At 33.5% G+C, this 26,174-nt stretch overlaps 1 protein-coding gene across 2 annotated transcripts; it reads left to right on the top strand.

Moving 5' to 3' along the window:
• Positions 1-3,285: 3,285 nt before the first annotated feature.
• On the top strand, positions 3,286-24,563 carry LOC126831180 (proteolipid protein DM beta). 2 transcript variants are annotated; one of them, XM_050561889.2, is made up of 7 exons: positions 3,286-3,369; positions 9,143-9,299; positions 10,642-10,801; positions 11,447-11,609; positions 12,105-12,199; positions 19,767-19,832; positions 21,510-24,563. In XM_050561889.2, the coding sequence occupies exons 1-7, from the start codon at positions 3,315-3,317 to the stop codon at positions 21,648-21,650; spliced, it is 837 nt and encodes a 278-aa protein (XP_050417846.1). In that variant the 5' UTR covers positions 3,286-3,314; the 3' UTR covers positions 21,651-24,563. The 2 variants fall into 2 exon arrangements, with proteins under 2 accessions (XP_050417846.1, XP_050417847.1); XM_050561890.2 differs by lacking the exon at positions 3,286-3,369 and adding an exon at positions 8,420-8,550.
• Positions 24,564-26,174: the final 1,611 nt, after the last annotated feature.

The following is a 26,174-nucleotide window of genomic DNA, read 5'->3' as shown; positions in this document are numbered from 1 at the left end:
GCGTGTATCTGTCCGTAACTTCAATGATTATGGCCCCTGAATGTTCGAAAAATTAGGTTTTTACCTTGTGAACTCTCTAGAATTAAGTCACAATGTTTATCCGATTTAGAAAACTGTTCAAAAATATAACCCTTTCGTATTTCGTGAAAATCGGACCAAAACTGCCAGACAAAATGGCCGCTCCTTGTTCTGTTCGCACATACTGTAAAAGTGTGTAATACAAGGCTGTGGTGCCTCTAGAGGTAACCATATTTTGATGAAACTTGAAAATATAACCGTTCCAATTTCGTGAAAATCGGTCGCAAAGACCATAGTACTACAAAAATCAGTATAACAATTTCAATACAGATCAGATATTTGTAAGGGGGGGGGGGTACACTTTTGGGGTATCATCGTAACATTACATCACATCATTGTAGCATAACATCACATCATCGTAGCATTACATCACATCATCGTGGCATTGCATCACATCATCGTAGCATTGCATCACATAAGTCTGAATGTAAACGGAAGATGGCTCCATGATTTGCGACCAAGACATTTTGATAGGCTCTTCCATATGAACAACCTCTGCATATGTCAAAAATAAAATCCAGGACCTGTCGTTCATTCACAAAAAAAGTAATGCTGACGGACAAACAATGGTCGCAAAAGCATTTAATTATTCCATGCACTTGTTTGTCGTCTAGAAGGTAGTTTTTTTTATTGCATTTAAAATAATAAAAAAATAAGAATAGAGACAATAATTTTAAAAAAGGAAAGATAAATTTAAATAATTTGTTTATTAAATAACAAAATATATAATTGAAAAGTAAAAAATAAAACTTAAAAGGAAAAATAAACACCATTGGATGTTTTCGACAGATTGGGTGTTAAGCTAATAGTTTTCTGACATGTATGTTATCAAACTATAAGTGGAATGGACGTAATCTCATATTTGGGTTACTATAAGTACACGCAATAAATTCCTATAAATAAACAAACCTTAGTGTTAAATCAAAGATGGAAGTCGGAAATGGCAGGTATATTAGTTAATTTGTTACGTTAGCTTCTGGGTGTCAGTTGTACTCCTAATATGCTTAATAGGCAGTATAAAAGCTAATAGCAAATTGTCTTGTTTATATTGGATACGGACAGGTGAACTTGGAGACAATTCTTTACTATACTGTTTGATGACTATATAAAATTTCAAGATCTGCAGTTGGTGACAATCACAAACACGTGTATGATCAGTAAAAATAGAATGTTCGACTTCAATGACTGTGTCTGGCTTTACCTCTTAGCTATAGACTGTAATGAGCACCATGTATGAGGCAGGGTATGCTTAAAGTACAATATTGGTGCCAGTCGTTATCACATATGTGATAGAACTGGTTAAACACGTTCCAAATATTATTTTTTCACAGAGATCATTGCTACAATAGATGAGTAATCAATGTTTCAACAATGGGAAGTGACGAACGCAAAAGTTAAACACGAGTTATCCCTCTATAAAACTGGCTGAAGTGACGCGTGATAACAGATACTTCAATTACTTTTTTGAATTGTCAGATATACTCTTACAGTCTCATATAACAACTTTCGTTCGAAGATCAAAAGTTGTTATATGAGACTGTAAGAGTATATCTGACAATTCAAAAAAGTAATTGAATGTCATTAGATAAGAGAACACGAGAAAAATAGAAACAGTCCGTACATTCACGGGTGTTTATTCATTCTATACTTATAAAAACATGGTAATGCACGGACTTTTTCTATTTTTCTTTCATGTTCTCTTATCTAGTGACAGTCAATTTTTTTTATGAATTGTCACTGATTGTTGAAGCACTGATTAGGCCCTACGCATCTATCGTAGCAATGATCTCTGTGAAAAAATAATATTTGGAACGTGTTTAAACAGTTTTATTTGATAATGACTGGCACCAATATTGTCCTTTAAACAGTGCTCCAAATAATTGGACCAAATATGTTTACATAACGTACGTCATGACTCCCGTTTTATTATGCCCAATTAACCAGTGCATCGCGGAATATTGCAGAAATTTATTGCGTGACAAACGAGGCTATCAAAACGGATACAATGTAAACAATACTGTTTCGAGACAAACAATATTTTCACCGTTTTTAATACCTTAAATCACTGTCCAAAGTTCTAGGGAATGCCACAGAACGGGAAGAACAGACACGAGTATTAGAAGCCAATCCAGCAATGGCCAGAGGGGGATTTCTCGGGCCATTGCTTCAGGAATATGGCTAATCGGTGACATTGAAGTTGTCCCTAGCAGTCTTCGAGTTTGCACCCCTCCCCCAAAACACGTAAGGGTTGTGCAAAAAATAGGGTTTCTAACTTTACCCTGCTTGTGTCGGAGTAGGGCTTTGGACCGTGGACTCTGTGACACGTATACCGGAAATGCCGACGTAAAGAAACTGTGTATTTATGGGCCTCCCAGCGGCTGCATCCCACCTTTTTCCTTGGTCATGACGAGGACCCTTAATGCCTTCAAGAATTCTGATTCCTATTGTTCAGTTTAGGTCTAAATATTAAGGCCAACTGCAGATTAGTTCAAAGGTCACCAGATGTAAACAAGGCTATTGCTAACCCATAATCCCGTCCAGATATACTTCCAACACATTTATTATTTTTCTTAATAATTTTCAGAAACTGTTTTAGAATTTAATTTGCAGAAGAAAAAAAGTTAATATTGAAAGCTAATGTTCACAAGCTTTTGAGACGGGGTGGGAAGTAACTCCAGTACGGAAGGGTCGCGAAACCTTCAATATCCCAAGAATTCGTCTTCCCATGACCACAATGTTTCACACTAAATTTTTAAGAATAAAAGTCCAATAAAACACACGTCATGTAGCCTCTATCGCATTCACAAGATTTTCGCAAAAGGGGGTATTTCTGGCACAAAGATCGAGGAACACTGAATATCGATACCAAATTTTGCAAAAAATACCTGTTAAAACCTGTAGCTTCTATTGTGTTCAAAAAATGTTCTAAAGGGGGATGGGGTATGATGGAATGAAAGGTCGCGGAAAGATGAATATCGATAGGGTTCGTCCTCCCATGACTCCAGTGCTTCACACCATAATTTGAAGTAATCCGTTAAAACCTGTAGCCTATATCGCGTTCACAACTCACACATTTTAACAAGGTTCTATGTTTAGAACCCGACGCCATGGTAAAACAAAATATATTCACGCTAAGCACACTGGTCTTTAGTATTGGGTATGCAAATTCTCCCTTCGTGATCTACTTAAAGAATAGATTTCTATCTCATTGTAGGCAAGTTACTCGTTTTTCAACCATGCCAATTAAAACCTATCTGTTTAATACTGCAACTAACGGTGAACAATGCGAAGGTGAGTAGAATACTTTTATTGCTTACTTGAAGATGCCCGACTCTTGCAAGATATACCCCTCACCTAGGGGAGACTGCTAATAAAATCTCTGCACACATAATTGATGAGAACAATCGGCTTGATCTGTAAGTAACTCAATCCAATTATTTAAATTACAAAATTAGGAGATTATTTCAAAAATCGCAGGTTTTGTTTTTCATAATGATTAGCGTTACGGGTGCTCCATGATCAGAATGTTCGACCCGTAACCTCTCGATAGACCGGAAGTTGTCTCATATACATAGCCTTCCCAGCAAAGCCGGAGATTTCCTACAATCTTATAAAAGATACATTATGTAAGATTTAGATATAGAGCTGGCCATTCTTACTATAATAGTTCGAAGAGATATTGCGAGCAAAGATATTAGCTTTTGATGGATTGACAAGATGTCTGCATTAATTGTAACCATCGCACTGGTTGTTCGAAGCTCTAGACTCTCTTCACCATTTTCACCGTTCTAATCTACTTAACACCGGAGATATCCGATGACATCGAGGGTTGATTATGGTCTTACCATGTTAATAAAAGTCGAATTAATATCTTACATAACCTTTCAGGCCTCAAGATAGACCTGCAGTGGATAAATTTAGCTCTTGCATAATGTATGTTTAATATTTTGACCCACAAAAATCGATTGTTAAGGCTTTTGATATCGAAACCACATTTAGTGGGAGCCAACTGAAATTCTTTAGATGTATTAGTGTAAAATTGTATTCTATCAATGCATATATACATGTATGTATATGTAATTCTAAATATACGCGTATGCATGCTGTCCTTAATGGGTGCCTTCGTGCAATAAACATCTTATCTTATAGAATTATGGTAAAGTAAAATACTACGCTCAAAACAGCTCATTTATTGTGGTGTATTCAATGTTCTGATGCATGAATATAATTCCTGGAGTTCCAATACAGTCGACCTAAATAATTATACAGATAAAGACTTATTTTGTGTCAGTTGTTAAACTATGAACTGGAAAAGTCTACCACGTCCCGAAATCTAAGTCTGATAAGAAAGTATGCGAGACAGTGCTACTATTACCGCCAATAATTGGAAATACTTAAGACAATGTGAGACATTTAGCGAGAAAACGTGAGCCCATCTTTACCGATAATGATGTATTCGTGTTATGTATATCTGTCCTTACTGTTCGTGTTGAGGAACGTGACTTTAATTTTACATGTTTCAACATGGCTGGGATTGTTACGACTCTCGTCAAATAACCTATTTCTGGACACGGTATAAAACCCAATTTACTCACTATTTGGTACACTCAAGTTCAGGAATTTAACTTAATATTTCACATTATATGTTTCAAAATATACATTTCGATTGGTCATTGGACATAATGATGGGAAAACTGCCATCTTGGTCAGATTTCAAAGGGGTTAGAAGGTTGATACACTTTTAGTCTCAGACTACTTTTAATATATTAAAGTAACACTTTGCTTAATAAATAAATAGCTAATATAATTCTCAATTTTATGTGTCTCCGTCTTGTGAAAATAACAGAATCAAAACAAGCTGTGTCTTAATATAAATGTTGTGGGTTCTCAACGCTAGTTATTAGGTCAAAAAGAAAAAATATCGGTGTTTACAATTACATAGCCCCTATACCCCATAAATGTTGGAATTTGTCTTCAGAAAACCGCACCCAGATCAATTTATAGAAACTGAGAAATTTGAAAATTAAGATTATGGTCGGTGGTTCAGACTGAAAAAAAAATATAATCGGTCAACGGGTAGTTGTTTTTGGTCTTATGATCAATCGAACACGGGTTTTAGAAATCTCGACTGTGGCACCCTTTTTATTTCTCACAGTAAATGTGCCTACTTCTTTCTGGAACCCTGATACTGTCCACTGGATTCCTCCAAAGAACTTCTGTTGTTGTTTTCATCACCCTTTTCCCTTAACGACTAACATTCAGAAATGTTTAGTTATATTGTCTCTCCGGTAGATTTTTCTTTCGGTTCTTCATGGGTATTTTATTTTCAGTGCGGGTTTCACATACAAAAAATCCGTCGGATAAAATTCTGTGGATTGTGGAGATACAAAGTAAATATAATCTTTTTGTTGTGAAATCTAGAAATATACGGCTTTAAGATAGATGTTACTAGCCTCATTCATCTTGGAGATGGCCTCTATATCTATACATACACTAAATACATTTTGAAAGAAGTCCAAGTGTTTAACGTGGTGTATGTCCAATACCCTGATGGTGTTATCAAGAAGCATAATCACCAATGCATCACCAGATAGCTCGGGTAATGAGGGTTATGTGTGTAGTTGGTGGAACAAGGCCAGTGGGACCTCAATGTGTGTTCTGAATTTTTTCAAATGTTTAAACATCCAAATATGATTGATCAAAGTTGTATATTTTAAAAATAATTGATTAAAGATACACGATGTAAGGTTTAGATAAAGAACTGGCTATAATAGTTCAAAAAATAGATAAAGCAAAATGAATATATTGAAAATTTCATTCAAATTACTTTATTCTGAGCGAATTTATCGATGCTTGTAGTTTTGACAAATTGTGTGCACTGATTGTTTATTATCGTAACCACGGTCGTGGTTATTCGAGACTTTTGCCTCGTTTCTCCATTTTTAAATTAAATCATTAAATGGCCGATTCGTTCTGAGCTGCCATAAAGAAGGCACCATCTAATGGCATCGAGAGTTGGTTTTGGTCTTGCCATGTTAATAAATGTCTAATTAATAATTTATATAACATTTAAGGCCAAAAGAAATGGCTGCAGGAGTCAGATAGCTCTCGAATAATGCCTCTTTAATACGTACAAAATTTTTTAAAAGGACTAATATTCATTTGTATTTTTGAAGCTGAACGTTCTACGTTTTCTTTTTCAATTAAAGTTAAAAGTTTTCAACAGTAATTGCAGCGTGCTGTAAAATATTTTACTCGGTGTGGTTCTCTACCACATAATTACGTGTAACATTGTTTTCATATATCCCAACTTCAAACAAATTTATACTAACGCCCAAATGACCTTTTTTAAAAAGCAATTATAGTGGATTGATAATTTTGTTGAATCCTGGGGACAACAAGTCAATCAAGTATGAAAGAACTTTATATCCAGTCACTTATTTGATCCGTAATACGTGTAGTTAAACAGATTTACCGACATCTCTAGTCGTGAGAAAAGTATCCAGGTGATCAGTCTGATTTGAGAAAATACAAGCGAATATATTTTATTTACTTGGTCAAAACTCTCAGTAGTTTGTGTATTAAAGTCCAAAGCAGTATTCCATGCTTTTTATACTGTAGTAAATTATCCAGTTATCTTTTTGTCTTTAATCAAGTTGTGTAAACAGACTACACTTTCTTCACTTTCTTGTTAGTACTAACTTCTATGAAGTTGTTATACATCTACATTAAATTTAAAATTTAGCCAATGAACAAGCAATCTTCTCTTGGATTAACTTTAATCAGTCCTAGCTAACGGCTAATGAAATTGACTTTCCAGCAACAGACATTTAACGGACAGTTAACAAACGACACGTTAACAAGATAAGGATCCGTTAAAGTATCGTTAAAATAACTTTGTTTTAAGCAACCGGTCCCTGGTCAGTCGTACGTGTATGTTTTCTCTTTAGATTTGTTCAGAAAATAATAATTTTGTATATTATATTAGTTGTTTGTCGCTGTCCTGGCAAAATATTCTCAGTCAACCTGAACAGTGGCGGTGCCAATCGGGGGGGGGGGGGGCACCCCCAATAATTTTAAGAAATAGAAAAAATATATTTGTGATATGTTTTGATAATCAATACCTTCTACGATGATTAACTCCCACTCAGTCATAGACTTGCATGTTGTAGATTCTGAGTGGAATTTCTTACCGAACTGAACCTGCTGTAACTATAAACGATAACACGTAAACCACTTGAGAAATGCTTTTTACGATCCTCAAATTTTTGGGCATAGATTCAACGCTGCAAGAATATTCATTCACTTTGATTCACTCACTCCGTTCGTCTGACACCCCCATCTCTGTTCAGATAAGCTAGTGATTTGGCGACAGACAGTATCTGGTCAGCTCTATTTATCTTGACGACCAGTGTCTGAAATACTGCCAGGCTGCATTTCCGGTGTCTATTTCTCAAAATATCGTGGCGAAAATATTCATTCATTTTGATTTATTCACTCAGTTCGTATGACACTTTCCTCTCTGGTCGGATAAACTGGTGATTTTGAGACAGGCGGTATCTGGTTAGCTCTATTCATCTCGACGAGCAGTGCCTGAAATACTGCCAGACTGCATTTCCGGCTGTCTATTTTTCAAATTTTCGGAGGCTTCGTTGAGGTTGACAAGTCCGTTCGTTGACAATTTCCTCTCTGGTATGATAAACTAGTGATCAGGCGACAGGCGGTATTTGGTCAATCTATTTTTCAAAATTTTTGGGTGGAGGGGGGCCCCACATACCTCCCGTAAGGCCTTGCTACTTTAGCGCTCAGGGGGGGGGGGGCCTTCGTCGAGGTTCGTTTGACACTTTCCTTTCTGGTCTGATAAACTAGTGGTCAGGCGACTGGCGGTATCTGGTCAGATCTATTTTTCTCGACGATCAGTGCCTGAAATACTGCTAGACTGCATTTCCGACAGTCTGTTTTTAAAAAATGTCTGGGGGAGGCCCCCCCCCCCCCATACCCCTGGTTGAATCTCGCGTCTTTGCCCCCTTAACCTTGAACTTTGCGCCAGCTTTGCCCCTCCAACCACCTCAACAGCACACATTTTGATTACCTGTCACCTACATGTACGTACATAAAGAAATAAAATGGAAATAAAATAAGCTGTCCAAACTGGTCGTGACCCCTTCTAAATTGTATACTAAGTTGGAAATGAAATGAAATGAAATGGGGTTTAACGTCCTACTTACTAAGTTGGAATTTGTATAAGAACTCATTTTTTCAAGCAGACGGCGACTTCTCTATTTCTTCTCACAGGTACGCAGGACTTGATAATCGAGTCACTGTCACACCTGTCACACCTGGACGAGTTGCCTGGATTAATCAGCGCCACCTTCGTTGACGGAAATGAATTTATGAGAATGTAAATTGTTCACTTTTGTTCTAATTTTAACTATTATTTTGGAGAAATATTATCAAAAGACGTGATGGCGGGTAAGTAATACATGACGGATTATAATCGGTCAAATAATTTGTTTAAAATATTATAAAATTGATATTTTGCTTGACTAGCTTTTATTTGAAATTTGTGACATTTGACACATAATTATGGTTTTCAAATATGTCAACAGACTTCAGACAATTGATAGGTCAACAACTACAAATGAAATGTCTGGTTTGTATATATAAAACAAACGAGTGCCCTTCGTGAAGTCTCCCATCTACAATTTTTTAAAAATTTCGTTTTCCAACATAATCTGATTTAAAAAAACTTATTTCATTGTTTGTGATCCACATGACACTCCCTAAAAGGTGGTATTTTCTTGCTTCACTAGTTGCTGAGAAAAGTACATTTTTATACTAAGGTGGCCGATCATTTTATATTATAGACCTAGAAATTATTAAAATCAACATGTACACAGAGCAATTTCAACTACTTGCAAGGTTTAAATAGATCTTCTCTCTTCTATTATTTTCTCTATTGATATTTATTTGTCTAGTATATAACTATTTTTTCCAATCATTATGAATACATATTGGTCTCGATATTGTTATATTAATAAAATGTATTGTTTATATATTTTAGGGTGCTATGAGTGTATTGGTAAAACTCCCTTTGCTTCACTAATAGCAGGATTGATATGTATAATTGGAGTGGGTGTGTTCTGTGGGTCTCTGTATAGAGCTCTTAGTTTAATTATAGAAGGAGTTCTCAATAGCCAGTTTTTATTCAATGTTGGTTGGTAAGTACATGTATATTATAATAATGTTTGTAAACATGTTTGAGAACACTGAGAAACTTAAACATGCAGCAGACTCGGAACTTAAATAGCGCGAAAAGAAGTTGGCAGAGGATACTCCAAGAATTTACAAAGGCTTCGATATTTAATGTAAAAAACCAGATACAAGCTAAAATGGATTCTTACTCAATCCGGTAACATGGTAATCAAAGGTGCTTTAATCAGACTTTCACAGTTTGGATTAGTTTTCTTGAGATTGGAATGTTTTGAGAGGGATTTGAAGTAAAACCTTCGATAGATAAAGAGTTTTAATATGTTTTTATTCCAAATGTATCATCAAATCATAGTTTATACATGGGGAGATGTCATTAAAGAGTTGTTGCTGTTTTTAGTGACTGTGATAATATATTATTGATTACATGGTCAACTGGACAAATCAGCTATAGCGAATAATAAAATGTGTATCTCATCACCCTATAAATTTGGTTTCAAAATATTATGTCTGTCAAATGAATATGAACAGAATAGTTAATTTGTATAAATTTGACACTTATTTGAGATAAATACCCTAGTATCTTCATGTTTATAGTCCAATCCCCCTAAAATAGCAAGTCTAGTTTTCAATCAGTAGATGAGTAGTGGTATAGTTACATAGAGAGAGAGAAATGGGGCTTAACGTCCACTCGACACAAACTAGGTCATTTCGGGACTAACATATGGTTTAATTTTATTTCAATAATTTGCTTGCGCGTAGGGGTCTTTAGCAGTGTAAGGAAACCAAAGGACCAAGAGAAAACCTGCGAGGTTGGACAGGGGACCCTACTCCTTGTCACGTAAAACCGGGGATTCGAAACCACGCCAGTTGACTCAATGACAGGTCGTATGATACAGCGCGCACATGCTAACCATTCGGCCATCCAACCCCCCGGTATAGTTACATACCTCCTGTAATTATTTCATGACATCCAGAGTAATGGCATTATTGTGTATCTTTTGTCTGATATATGAAGAATAATTTATTCAAAATTGAAACAGAAATACAGTATTTTGTGGGTAATGTATAAATGTACATGTGAATACAGAAGACAATTACCATTGAAATGTTTGCACATTAGTTATATGAAACTGGTGACCAGAGCTGTTACTGGTGAGTTTTCACCTTCAGGAAATTTCATTATACGACGAAAAGGGAAGCCACTTTATGGTGTGCTGCCAACATGATGTATTTCAATTGAAATTTTATATCTACACCATTTTTGTTTGTAAATATCTCTTGTTGTGAGCTGATCTAATAGATCCACCAAAGAATCAGATTCAAACTAATTTATTCACGTTTTGTTTTTAGGTTAGAGGTTATTCAAGTTGTTTTTATTATTATTGCTGTGTGTATGGCAGTACTTGCTATTATTTTGATGGTGTTCGGCTATCTTGCAACTGGTGCCACTAGAGAGAACCTATATTCAGGAACAAAATGTATCATGGGAGGTCGGGTGTCTGCATGTTTTGTAAGTTTTTTTTTATTCAAATTTATTGTACAGTTGCTTCCCTTAATTAATCATTAGTCAGAATAAAGTCTATGGTAGACCTGAAAGTAGAAGCAAGAGTTTAAGTGCAGACTTAAATGTAATCCTTCAAATAGAAGAAAACTGAGATCCTGAACATAAAAATAGAAGTTGACAAGAAAAATAATCAGAAATACATACAGAAGTATGAAATAGGGCCGCTTAAAGAGTTGGTAAAATATTAACTCTCATCTCCATTCCTTGACTTTCGGAAAGAAACTATTTCTGATTTGGTGTCTTGTTATGAATTGTCTCCCTTTAGTCTTCAGGTTATAAATTGTCTCCCTTTAGTCTTCAGGTTATAAATTGTCTCCCTTTAGTCTTCACACAAAGACATGGTTTAGAGAACTGTTTTATTCAATGGTTGACATATTTAATTTGTTTGTTTTTCTACAAATGTCTGATAAAAATATTTTGGTTCATTCCATTTATTTATTTAAAAGCTGAAGTCTTTCCGAGAGTACATTCATAAATGAATTTATCTAGCACATCCAACACTCATGTCAACAATACGATAGAAAAAGGATTAAAGGATTGTTGTGATAGTAATATCATAGTTTAATCATTATAAATTTTATTTTGTTTAAGTTTATGGTTGTATCATATATATTGGGTATGGCATGGATTGTAATATTATCTGTAATGGTAGTACCTATTATAGTTTATGCTAGTATTAGTCAAATCTGTGATATGGAAGTTTACAGGAAAACAGCAACATCGTTTCATTACTGTTTTAATCTTACCCAATTTGGTGAGTTTTATGTTTACATTCTGCTCTGTACCCTTTCAGCAATCATGTTTATTATAATGTATTTCATATTAAGATAAGAAAATAGATTTATGCAGAACTTTCAAGTGATATTTAAAGCTTCAGCATGCCAGTTTGGGGTCTAGAATGGTTGGAAGGGTTTAGATGTCTGCTAGGTTTTAGTGCATGAGGATTGGGATGAAATCATGGATGATCTGACAAAATCCTATTTCTCATTTGATGGTTTATTGAATGATCTAGGTGGTCAATCACATTCACCAGATGATTGTGACATGTTTGGCTCTCTTTTTGTAAAAGTACAACAAATAATGAATGTTAAAAAAATGTTTTGAATTTAAGAATGAAGTTATCAACTGTTATTCTATTGTGCAGCATTGATCGTAATGATCTACTTACAATGTATTTCCCATAGTAAACATTCTTGATCTGTAGTTATTTCCCTTGCATTAAAAACTAATTTATGGATGACTATTTCAGGTATATATAGAAATGAGTCGTATCCAGCTGGTACAGCTATTCCTGGTAAAGAAGCACTATGTGAACATTATGAAGTTAAACCCATGTGTGACAAGGTCAGTATATATCCCATATATCCACATTCTTACATTGTATTCAATATTTGTTGGCATGTTTATCCAGTCTAGGTATATATCCTATCATAGTCTACAAAGTTTGTAGAAAGAACAAATCATTCCGTTTTATTTTATTATACGCCCACATTTTCATGTGGACGTATTATGCCGTCGCCCCTGTCCGTCCGTCCGTCCGTCCACAATTGTTTGTGGACTCTCTACAGGTCACAATTCTTATCCAATTTTGACGAAACTTGAAATATAGGTTTATCCCCCAAAAGATCTCGGCTGCTTTCGATATTGGCACGTATCGGTTCGAAACTTCATGAATTATGGCCCCTGATTGTACGAAAAATCACGTTTCTAGCTTGTGGACCCTATAGAGGTCACAATTTTTATCCGATTTTGTTGAAACTTGAAATGTAAGTTTATAACCCAAAGATCTCGGTTCCTTTCGCGCATATCGGACCGTAACTTACTGAATTATGGCCCCTGATTGTACAAAAAATCGCGTTTTTAGCTTGTGAACCCTATAGAGGTCATATTTTTTATCCGATTTAAAAAAAACGTATTATTATATCACCGTTACAACCTAAGGAAGACTGAGTTCGAATTTCGTGAAAAAACGACCCAAAATTGACAGACAAAATGGCCGCCGTTCGTTCTCAAATAGCGTAAAAATATGGTATATCAAGGTTGTGGACCCTATAGAGGTCACAATTTTTATCCGATTTTGTTGAAAATTAAAATGTAACTTTATAACCCAAAGATCTCGGTTCCTTTTGATATTCGCACATATCGGACCATAACTTCCTGAATTATGGCCCCTGATTGTACGAAAAATCGTGTTTTTAGCTTGTGGACCCTATAGAGGTCATAATTTTTATCCGATTTAAAAAAACCGTATTATTATATCACCGTTACACCCTAAGGAAGGCTGAGTTCGAATTTCGTGAAAATCAGCCCAAAACTGACAGACAAAATGGCCGTCGTTCGTTCTCAAATTGCGTAAAAATATGGTATATCAAGGTTGTGGACCCTATAGAGGTCATAATTTTTATCCGATCTTGTTGAAACTTGAAATGTAAGTTTATAACCCAAAGATCTCGCTTCCTTTCGATATTCGCTCATATCGGATAGTAACTTCCTCAATTATGGCCCCTGATTGTACGAAAAATTGCGTTTTTAGCTTGTGGACCCTATAGAGGTCATAATTTTTTATCCGATTTAAAAAAACATATTATTATATCACCGTTACACCCTAAGGACGGCTGAGTTCGAATTTCGTGAAAATCGGCCCAAAATTGACAGACAAAATGGCCGCCATTCGTTCTCAAATAGCGTAAAAGCATGGTATATCAAGGTTGTGGACCCTATAGAGGTTGAAACTTGAAATGTAAGTTTATAACACAAAGATCTCGGTTCCTTTCGATATTTGCACAATCCGAATTGTAATTTCCTGAATTATGGCCCTTGATTGTAGGAAAAATCACTTTCTTTTTAGCTTGTTCTCTATCCACCTCTCGAAAATGTGGGTGTATCCTGCCTGGCAGCCGCTGGTTAATCTACTGATACACACAAACATTTGGTCATTATGACATCACTGGGAAATTTCTTTATTTGGCAAAATCGTGAATGGATTTGAATGAAATTTGTATATAATAAACCCTGGTTAAAAGTAAATATTGTTTTATATGGTCATTTTATATGCAGTTTTAGCTTTTTAATTCTTGACATCTTTCTGAAAATCTTACTTAAAATGAAGTAATGAACATTCCAAGGAGTTTCCTATGTGGATATGTCGGTCAAAGTTTATTTCAGAAATGGGCTATCTGAAATTTATAATTATCAGGTTTGTAGCCAAAGAAAGTGACTGTTGGCATCACCCACATAGTTCCTTGGCAATTAGTAATTTTGCACATTCTAATCTAAAGAATTGTTTTACTCCAATAAATAGACCAGTTTTGTACTCTGCTTACACTACAGGTAATAAATCCAGATAATCAATAACAAATATACTAGGATCGTCTTTTGTGACATCAGCAAGACTTTGACAGTCTGGCATGCCAGGCTCTGTTACAAGCTGGATGCTGCTGGGGTCTCAGGAGGATTATTATTGTGGTTCAAGAACTATCTAGATTATTGACAACAATGTATCGTAATACACAGAATCTCCTCGGACTCCAGGGGTATTCCCACTGGTGTCCCACAGGGCAGTGTATTAGGGCCACTGTTATTTTTATTATATATCAACGACATTGTGAATGATATATTTGTAGATGACATATATCTGTACTTAAAAACAGATAACCCAGAGGCATGTGCAGTTACACTAAACAAAAAAACCAAACAATCAATACATGGGCGGAAACATGGCTAGTGATATTTAACCCCCTCAAGACAGAAACTTTAAACCTCACAACTAAACACAATGTTGTGAACCTCTCTTTTTAATGAACTCAATAAGAATAAAGGAAGTAACTGAACATAAACACCTTAGACTTATCTTTCAAACCAATTGTAAATGGAACAGCCACATTGATAGTATAATTAGTAAAGTATCAAAATTAGTAAACTACCTTCACTCCTTAAAATATCGATTAAATAGAAAATCTCTTCATGCTCTATATTCTTCTTTCATTCTGCCGCACATTAATTATGCATAGGTGTTATTTGGGCTGGGTGCACTGATTTTTATGTAATAATCTCGTATACCTTCAGCTGGACACACCACTACACACTACTTGTGGGGGCAGTTAATGGTACTAGCCATACTTCCCTCTACGCAGAAACAGAGTTTAATCCACTCAAAAAAAGACGAGATATACACAAATTACAGATACATTATGTAAGATTTAGATAAAGAGCTGACCATATTTGCTCTAATACCTCAAAAATAGATAATGAAAATATTGAAAATTCTGTTTGTAGTTTTGACAAGATGTGTGCATCGTGGTTAACTGGTATATTCAAGAATTAGTCTTGCTTTCCCATTTTTATACGCCCACATTTTCATGTGGACATATATTGTCGTCGCCCCTGTCCATCCGGACGTCCACAATTGTTTGTGGACACTCTACCGGTCACAATTCTTTTCCGATTTTGACGAAACTTGAAATATAGGTTTATCTCCAAAAGATATCGATAGCTTTCGATATTCGCGCATATCGGACCGTAATTTCCTGAATTATGGCCCCTGATTGTACGAAAAATCACGTTTTTAGCTTGTGGACCCTATTATTTTATCACAGTTACACCCTAAGGACAGCTGAGTTCGAATTTCATGAAAATTGGCCCAAAATTGACCGACAAAATTGCCGCCGTTCGTTCTCAAATAGCGTAAAAATATGGTATGTCAAGGTTGTGGACCCTATAGAGGTCACAATTCTTTTCTGATTTTGACGAAACTTGAAATATAGGTTTATCTCCAAAAGATTTCGATAGCTTTCGATATTGCGCATATCGGACCGTAACTTCCTGAATTGTGGCCCCTGATTGTACGAAAAATCGCGTTTTTAGATTGTGGACCCTATAGAGGTCATAATTTTTATCCGATTTAAAAAAACGTATTATTATATCACCGTTACACCGCTGAGTTCGAATTTGACAGACAAAATGGCCGTCGTTCGTTCTCAAATAGCATAAACATATGGTATATCAAGGTTGTGGACACTATAGAGGTCACAATTTTTATCCGATTTTGTTGAAACTTGAAATGTAAGTTTATAACCTAAAGATCTCGGTTCCTTTCGATATTCATGCATATCGAATTGTAATTTCCTGAATTATGGCCCTTGATTGTAGGAAAAATCACTTTCTTGTTAGCTTGTTCTCTATCCATCTCTCGAAAATGTGGGCGTATCCTGCCTGGCAGCCGCTGGTTATCCGATTTTGTTGAAACTTGAAATGTTAAAATAATAAAGAAACGTATTATTATATCACCTTACACCCTAAGGATAGCTGAGTTCGAATTTCGTGAAAATCGACCCAAAATTGACGGACAAAATGGCCGCCGTTCGTTCTCAAATAGTGTAAAAATATGGTATATCAAGGTTGTAGACCCTGTAGAGGTCACAATTTTTATCCGATTTTGTTGAAACTTGAAATCTAACTTTATAACCCAAAGATCTTGGTTCCTTTCGATATTCGCGCATATCGGACCGTAACTTCCTGAAAATAAATCGGCCCAAAATAAACAGAAAAAATGGCCGCCGTTCGTTCTCAAATAGCGTAAAAATATGGTATATCAAGGTTGTGGACTCTATAGAGGTCACAATTTTTTTCCGATTTTGTTGAAACTTGAAATGTAAGTTTATAACCCAAAGATATCTGTTCCTTTCGATATTCGCACATATCGGACCGTAACTTCCTGAATTATGGACCCAGATTGTACGAAAAATCACGTTTTTAGCTTGTGGACTCTATAGAGGTCATGATTTTTATCCGATTTAAAAAAACGTATTATTATATCTCCGTTACATCATAAGGGTGGCTGAGTTCGAATTTCGTGAAAATCGGCCCAAAACTGACAGACACAATGGCCGCCCTTCGTTCTCAAATAGCGTAAAAATATGGTATATCAAGGCTGTGGACCCTATAGAGGTCACAATTTTTATCCGATTTTGTTGAAACTTGAAATGTAAGTTTATAACACAAAGATCTCGTTTCCTTTCGATATTTGCGCATATCGAATTGTAATTTCCTGAATTATGGCCCTTGATTGTAGGAAAAATAACTTTCTTTTTAGCTTGTTCTCTATCCATCTCTCGAAAATGTGGGCATATCCTGCCTGGCAGCCGCTGGTTAAATTAAATTTTTAAATGGCGAACTGTTCTAATCTAGTTAAAATCCTGAGTATCCGATGCCAGCTAGAGTTGATTATGGTCTTGGCATGTTAATAAATGTCTGATTAATAATTTATATAACATTTCAGGCCTAAAGAAAGACATGCAATAGACATATTTATCTCTTGCATAATGTATGTTTAAAACTACTATACAAACTTATCAATAACCTAACCCCTCCTTATCTTAAGAATCTCATAAATCTGGAACCTACAAATACATATTCACTTCAAAACAAAGATAAAGTAAAAGAAATTTGATGTCATACTGAACTTTTTTCTAAATTATTTATCCCATCCAGTATAAGAGAGTTGCAGTATCCCTGCAAGAAACGTAAGAACTCTTAAAATATTCTCCGATCATCTCTTCAAATCAGGTATAAAAATTCCATCTGTTTACATGCCTCTTTGAAGATCCTGATCACTGCCTCCTCCAATGCTCTTTACATTCAGATGCACGAAACAAAACCCATGACAAACTCCAATATGATTTTAAAAACATTGAATGTCTCCTTTTCGGCTCCAAAACTCACGGTTTAGATGTAAACAATAATATTTATAATCAAGTGGATAAATTTATTGATATGTTATACAGATTTTAATCTCGATCAATTTATTTTCAATATCATGTTTAATATTGCGTATCGATGTTAGCATGTGTATGATTGTAACCTATATTATATACTGTATTTTTTCAGCCATTTTATTATATATATATATATATGTTTGCCATTTTAACTATGTGTAGATACACCTATTTGTTTCTTTATATTTATATTAATATTATGTCTAGGGAGACATCCTGAATAAAAATATTGTGTTTAAAAAACACTAAAAAAAAATTACATCTGGCTGTAGATGAATGATTAATCTTTAAGATACAATGATTAAAAAAGATTTATGCCTGCTATTATAACTCATGCTAAGCCTTTATGATGTAGGCTCTTGTAATAACATAATTATACATCAAAGGTACTGATAGAACAAATCATCTTTTTAAGAATATAAACTGCTTTATGGTACAGAAAAATTTCTTGTGCAGATAGATATACAGTTGAGAAAAGGCAGATTTTGTAACTTCTTTAGTCGCATTTCCTATTATGTTTATTAAATCTTGTTCATTTAATTATAATAGACCAAGAAAAAGACAGTACATACAATACATGTTGTCATAGATGATAAAAACAATGAAACACCAAACAGTGAGGGCACAATATCAAAATTCGAGTTATCTTCTGTTATGTGATAGATTGTCATATGTTGTCACCAATGACTAACAATTGTATAATCATAACAACATTGTTGTTATGGTTATACAATTGTTAGTTATTGGTGATCACTCACCGACATTAATTTGTTTCATTATTTATTCAAATCATGAGATATACATCTATTCCAGAATACTGAGTACTGTAATTAATACAAAATTGTCTGCAGTACCTGGAGTCATACAGTACTTATTGATATTAAATTATACTGTGTTTTTATTAATGTGAACTATAAGTACATGACTGTCAATCCGCCCCAAAAAGAACCAAAGGTCCAATTTTGTGACATTGTCCAACCGTTTGCCCCCAAGACACACGATTCATCAAAGGGAGATAATAACTTAATTAATGCCTATTAAAGCATTTAATCAACATTTTATATTGTAATCTATACTAAGATCTGAGTTTATATAGGCTATAACAGTTTATTCTGACAACTCTAACATATGAAGTACTATGAGTTAGAGATTGATATTTTAAGGGCATAATCTCTTTCATGTCGTTAAATACATGTGACTAAAGCTTGTAAGTAAAATTCCATTTCATCTGTTAATGTCATGTACTTGATATAACTAGGGGTAAGAATATTCCATGACTTATCTGACCCTACGAAGGTTGTTAATAGTCTAATAAACTGACTTCGCATAATGTAACTTACCTCAAAGACATTTATTATTATTCTTTCTCATAGTGGATTCAGTTTTATGGTTCAAATTACTAATTTATTCCACTTTGTATTGTAAAAAAAAATGTGATGAAATACTACCTACAGTGTTGACATAGTGCTAACTGTTGAAGTCATTGGTGGGGTGGGGAGAGGCTACCATGTGTCTCAATCAGGCTTTATAAATGAATTGGGTTAAGGTCTTACTTTTCTTTTCTAATCAGGCTAATAAATATGAGCAGACACCATTCAGTGAGTGTGCTATGAGGAAAATTTTCCCTGGACAACAACTGAGTTCCTACTGTCAGGGGTTCTTTTATGGGCAAGCCAAAGTGAACAAAGCATCTCAGTTTTTTTGTCCCATCCAAACAACTAGATCATGTGCCTTGCCATGTCCTCCGTCCAGCACCACTGACAATATGAAACCATGCTGGGAAATCCTGTGGATCATTTGCAGCCAACATCAGGATCAAACCCCAGATATCCTTACTCACAGTAATAAACATTCAGTAATATCTTGACCTTGATGTTCATAGATAGAAATAAGTAGTCTGAAATCAATAGTAAGGAGAAGTGATGTAAACATGAGATGGCCACAACTTCTATTATAAAACTGGTTGACTTTTATACTTTTTGGAGCAATATGCTTTTGACAAGCCTACTCGTTAATGATCAGTAAGTCTAGATTAGCCTTTTAGTCTGGAACGTTCTGATCTTAAATCTATTTTATAATAATGGTAGAGGATACCTGATACTAATTTTATTCTAAAAAAAATGTTTTTTATTTTGTAGGTATTAGAAGCTGGACCTTTGTTTAGTGTGGCATATGGTGGTGCTTTCTGTATAGTTTTAGGAATGGTAAGTGTTATTTATGTTAAGAATCTTTTTTTGTACTTCAAAATAATTTTTTTAGGATAAAATTATTTAAATCAAAACTAGAAACGTCTAAAGAGATGAATATCTTATCAAAATTGCTACAAGGAATAAAAATAGCCCGATATTAATTATTATAAATATTCATAAACATACATTATTTTGTTGTTTTTAAAAACATGTTCTATTCATGCACGCCAGATTATCACCTGTTTATCTTATCACAAGTTTTATGTTTATGAGTGACCTACATATTTAAAGTTGAAGTAGCCCAACCCTTATTTTCAGTTGGTGTTGAAAACACCTTAAATATATTCAATGTTTTTGGCGGGACACATTCTAAAACTATCATTGTACCTGTACGTGGTACATGTATGTGTTTCGAAACACACTTTATTTTTCAAAATTAAAATGAACAGGAAGACACTCTTGAAATATTACAGAAGTGTTTCCTACATTTAACAAATAATTTTTTTTTTAAATGTATATAATATTATGGCTGTTTATTTGCTGTTCATGGTTAGACACTTTATAATCTGTGGATAATGGGAAAATATGTTATTTGAGTTACCACTTTAAAAATATGGTAATGTTTCTAAAAGTTAGCTCCATCCTTGTAGGTTTTCTCCGGTTTCGTTCCTCTACTCAAGGCCCCTTAAATCATATGTTAGTCTCTACCTAACCTTGTTTGTTAGCATCTCAAGACAATGAAATAATACAGAATTCTGTAAATATCAGCATTGGTCAGTTGGTGGTAATCTCAAAATCAGAAATAAAACATCTCACAAAAGATTTAGTTTTTTGGATGATAAGCAACCTATCTAGAACAGAATGGTGTTATTTTTACACGGGTTACTTCCACTAAAAGACTAAAATAAAGAATGATAATAACAACATACATGTACTGTGACAACCATTACCTCCTTTTATAAGATAATGGTGGGTTACCCTGTAGGGGTGTGATCTTACAGTGACCATACTTTTTATATCAACAAACCATGTACAGCCCATGGTGGTGTGTCAATAGGTTGTATCCGGCATTTTTAGGAAATTCGCTTTTTACTTCTTCAGAATAAGAATTTCTTGTACCTTCCTTTCATCTAGTTGCCCAATAAAAATGGATTTTATATATATATTGTTCAAAATGCTTACATTCCAAAAAACCAAATGTTAATACCGGTAGTGAAAATGTCATGTGTTGTCAATTTTAAAAGTATTAGTTACTTACTTATATTTTGAAGTGATTGTCGTGCCTCTACTGCGTAATAACAACGAAATTACGAAATGTTACATTTTTAAAGCATAAAACTATAAATGATTAACTTTCACTCTATAATTTAGCTTGCTATAACTGCGTAGAACTGCATGTTATTTTATTCAGCTACACATACATGTTTTATATCAATAATTGAGAAAATCTCTAGAAATAGAACAGTTTTGTGTACAATTTGACAAGACATATTTTATCATGATTTCTAAGAACTATGCAGTTTTTTTACACACAATCAAGGATAAAATGCTGTGATAAGCAGTAAAGCAAGATGTGTATTCTTCTAAATGGTACAGAACTTTGACACTGTTTATTGTATCTTACATTACCTACAAATTATGACAAAAATGTAAAATAATACGCATTACATAGTTTTGCTTATCTCTATCTAGATATTGTTCATGATCTGTCTGGCAGCCAACTATACACGCATCAAGATTTCTAAAGAATTAACCCAGTATCGAGATGCAGTAGAGATGGAGGAATTAGATATACACAGTCTGACAGACAAGAAAACACCAATATCATTTTAAAAAACATTTATTTTTAAATTATGTAATCATTTTATACAAAACATTTTATTTTATAATGAAATAAAGAAAATAAGAATTTCAAATAAAAAAGATAACCAAATGGAGGTATTATTCAAATAATTATAGAAATTTCACTTGTGTTTTTATTGTTATTAACATGTGTTCACATGCGGTCAAATGAAAATAGATCTCATTTTAATTGGTATTTTTTTTTATAATTAAGCATGTTGATGAATATTTCATAGAACTAATTTATTCTAAATTGGTTAAGGGTTATTGACTTTTATTACCTACATAAAATTTTTACATTGTTTAAATTCTGAATTAGAGATACAAAACCGCATAGAATAATGATAAAAATAATGAAGTCATTGATTTATGACTAATTGTTTATCAAAATACAAGATATGGAAGGTCTACTATTATAAAACATTGACCAAAGGATGATTTTGAACAAAACTGGATTTGAATAGATGATGCATTTCTTCTATCTGATGTTGATAGTGAAATTGTACAATACTTACATGTAGTTTAGTGCTCACTTGAATATTCAAATTTGAATAGTTGTTCAAAGCTATTTATTTGAACTGATTTTTAGGTATTCATTACATGTATTTGATGTCAGGTTGATTCATGTTTATCTTCTGTGGGAAATATTTGATAATTTTACTCGTTGATATGGAAGATTCACAGTTTCTAGATAATTAGCATTCAAATATAAACATAGAATATTTAAATAGTAAAATCAGTATTCAGTGTGAGCACTTATGTTGTTAAGTAGTTTCAATTAGAGTTTTAGTTATTAGTGTATTGTGGAGCAGAATTCATGATATAATTCTAACTCATAACCTTTCAATGTAATGCATGAAGAATTACTAGGTTAGAACTTACAATTATGTTGTGTATTCTGCTCCATAGTACATTTATTGTTGTAGTATTTTAGTGATAGTCTCTTTTAAAGTCTAATATTATTAATAATACAATTTAATATAGTATTCATTCCCAATCTTTTAAAAATTGCAATGACATAATACATTCATTTTGTATAAACTGTTTCTGTTTTTGGCTAAAAATGGTCTTACGTACATGTCCAATTTGAAATATATAAAAATAATCATGAACAAGAATATTTAATATATAATAACTTAGATCTAAAACTGTAGATGCAAAAATTTAAATCAAACAATCTGTTTTCCCTTACAGCTTTAAATAAATGATAAGATTGGGGACTTAAACTACTGACAATAAAGGGACGCAAGTTAGTAATATGGTGTAAATTTATGTATTATTTCTATTTATATATCCAAATTCTATTCATAATTATTTGTAAATAGAACATCTTGCTCATTCATTCATTCATTCATTCAGTCACTCTACTTCTTCCTGTGTATTTCATTCTTTCAATCATATCTATATAATAAATTATATTCCAGGCTTATATGTAACAAACATTTGCTCAATAGAAATGTAGTTTTGTATAAAGTTATTATAATAATTTAACTAATGAAGCTGGTATGTCATTGTAATCTCATTTATTATCATAGATGTAGATGAATTGTTGATGTAAAATTTTATTTAATCTTCAATACCAGTGTATGAATCAGTACCCGATATTACACAATTCCTTGTGTAAGAAATCAAGTGAAACTGCTTCAATAAACTATGTATTTGGCACCCTGTTTTCTTAGAACCTATCTATGACAGCCAGATGAGAATTGATTTATGATGTTGCTTCAATTTTTTTTTTCATTGTCATTGTGGAATACTCCGTCAGATAGCTTTTCAAGAAGTCAAATATAAATCTTTGAATTTGGTGCTTCATTTCCTTTTTACTTATATAATTTTCTTATTTATATATTTTAATAAGGCAGGGGTGGTCTGCCTTATGTACTATGTGCAAAATATTATCGATATGACTTCTGATATAACTGCAAAAGACCTGTAACTCTATATTTTCGATAAAATTTGAAATTAAAATTCAATATTGGTCCATCAATCAATATTGATGTTGTTATCTTGCCGTGAAAATATAAGATCTTGATGTACAATATTTAAAATATACTGAAAATGTTAAAATCAGTAAACAAGTCGTGTACTTTACAGTTTTGGGTTCCATTTGTAATGAACAAAGAAAAACATATCCTACAACTCACTTAATGCAGAAGTAATTACTAATGGCTGATTCACAAACCATAAAATCATAACTAAAAGAAAACCCATAGAATGGACTATTCAGGCGTAAACGACTGCTGTTCAATTGGGACTAGTCACATATTTTACTGAACAATATTGATTTGAATTTAAGATAAAAAATTTTCTAATTGAATATAAATCACTTTATATACACTCATATTACATTAATATGTACTTTTAGACCTATTTTCTTCTATTTTAAGGTTCCAATAAATAGCGCAGTAAACCCTTTAAGAATAAATGTCAACAGAAGATAGAAACATTATTTACCTTGATGTTAACACCTATTTAACCTCTGTAGTCAGAAAGTGGGTCTACTGAAAACTTCTGTAATAGAAAGGGGAAAATTACAGACAATTAAACTGTCAAACTGGTCTAACTTACATTTTAACATTGTATCATGACTTACACTACTTACAGCTTGGAAAGGTCATATTTTTGCCACCCCTACATGTCTAAAGAGAACTGTATTGTATTTCATGTATTTTTGAGGTATTTTAACTTAAATAAATAATATAGCTACCAAGTCTAACCACCCCACAAGAAAATATATGTATTTGTTAATTGCTGAATTTATTTTGTACCAGTGATTGTCATTTTCCATCTATAAATTTTATCAGACCATTTCATTCTTTTATACAGCAAACTGTCCTGTTGTGGTTTATATTATATTTTTCTTTACATTTCGACATGTAATAAATGTCATCAGATTTTTTTCAAGATGTGTTATTGCTTCATTTATTCATTCAATAAAGTAGGTCTAATGGTTTGGATAGTACAAAAAACTTGGACCCCATCCGTGAACAGATTGGTGGTACACTTCTAAAAGATGCCTTGACAGTTGGAATTGACAGTGGATTAGGGATATACATGTATATGTAGATCTATAGATAAAATAACTAGGGTTAAAGGACTTAAAGAGAAAATTAACCAGGAAAGCAGCAAACAGAGTTATTGCTTTTTATAAAAATGTTGTAAACATTTATTGTAGTTCATAGAATTACGTTTTATAACACCCTTTTGGATTGTACGTTTATTTATTCTTTATGAGCATAGGCGTAGGAGCTCAAAGTAATTCAGGGGGGCATAAGAGAAAATTGCCCAAAATCAATATAATATAATCAAATATATATCGAAATCAATATGATCAATATATAGTATATTATATTGATGCGATGCCCGATTTTTGGGCATACCTATCATAAGAGAGCTTCGGGTATATTTTCGGGCATGCAGTGGACAAGAAATAGACGAGAAAATACTTTTCCGGCAGTGTGGATCTCATAGAAATAAGTTAGTTATATTTTTTCTCTAAACGTTAATAGAAAAAAAAAGGTCGTCGAATTTTTCATTGCCCGAAAATAAATTTTGGGGGGGGCAAGGCTCCTATGTTTATGAGGAGCCCTACCGAAATTCCCATTTTATTTTTGAAAGAACACAAAAAAACATTTTCTATTACAAGTATATGTCTCTATGCAAAAGGGTAAAAACAATATATTAACATCAACAGCACCCTCTCCAAAATACAACCCTTGCACAACGATGTCTTCTAAGTTTTAACGTCGAGGACATCATATGCTTATGGTCAAGGTTTGTTTAAATTACGCGCGGTAATCCATGAAAAGAGTAATCCCAAAATAGATGGGCTTATCCTAATCTATACTAAACCAGAAGTTGTACTTGATATAAGTGAATTGCGAGAACGAGCTCGTTATAGCGATAATCCGGATGTGTATATTTAGCAGACTGCTAGGTGTGTAACTTGAAGTAAGTTCACTGAGTGGTCAAGTATGTGTACACATTCAACCAGGTTCATCATACATCTACAACATGTTACCGGGGGTCAATGCACTAATATAGATCAATACATAATTCTACAATAACAACTAGGTATTTAGGCATGCCACTTCTCAAACACAACTTCTAGGTACAGTATTCTCTTAAACATCCATGTATACGTAATGATCTGTCATTTATTTGCAACTCAAAGCAAATATAAAACATGATTCGCCTTTTTTATATTCTTCTTAATTACACCAAACATGAAAACCATTAAACCAAAGAAAGAAAGAAAAAGTTACGCGGTAACAGCTGAAGATCGAATACTTCAGACAAAATTATTGGATTGCAATTTTGTAAAAAAAATATTGCATTTTATTGGTTACTTTAAATGCGTAAATGAAATTTACTATCAGATCCAAATCCATAAATTATGGTTACAGTTTTTACATATGAAGACGTTTTTAGTTATTTTTGTTAATTTGAGCGAGAAGGCTATATAAATAAATTAATTCTGCATGATAAATCATTTTATATAAATCATACGACGCA

The sequence above is a fragment of the Patella vulgata genome, chromosome 8 (assembly GCF_932274485.2).
Source record: "Patella vulgata chromosome 8, xgPatVulg1.2, whole genome shotgun sequence".
Taxonomy (NCBI): Eukaryota; Metazoa; Mollusca; class Gastropoda; family Patellidae; genus Patella; species Patella vulgata.
The sequence above is the reverse complement of the archived record's forward strand: the minus strand, read 5'-3'. Positions and strand labels throughout refer to the sequence as shown.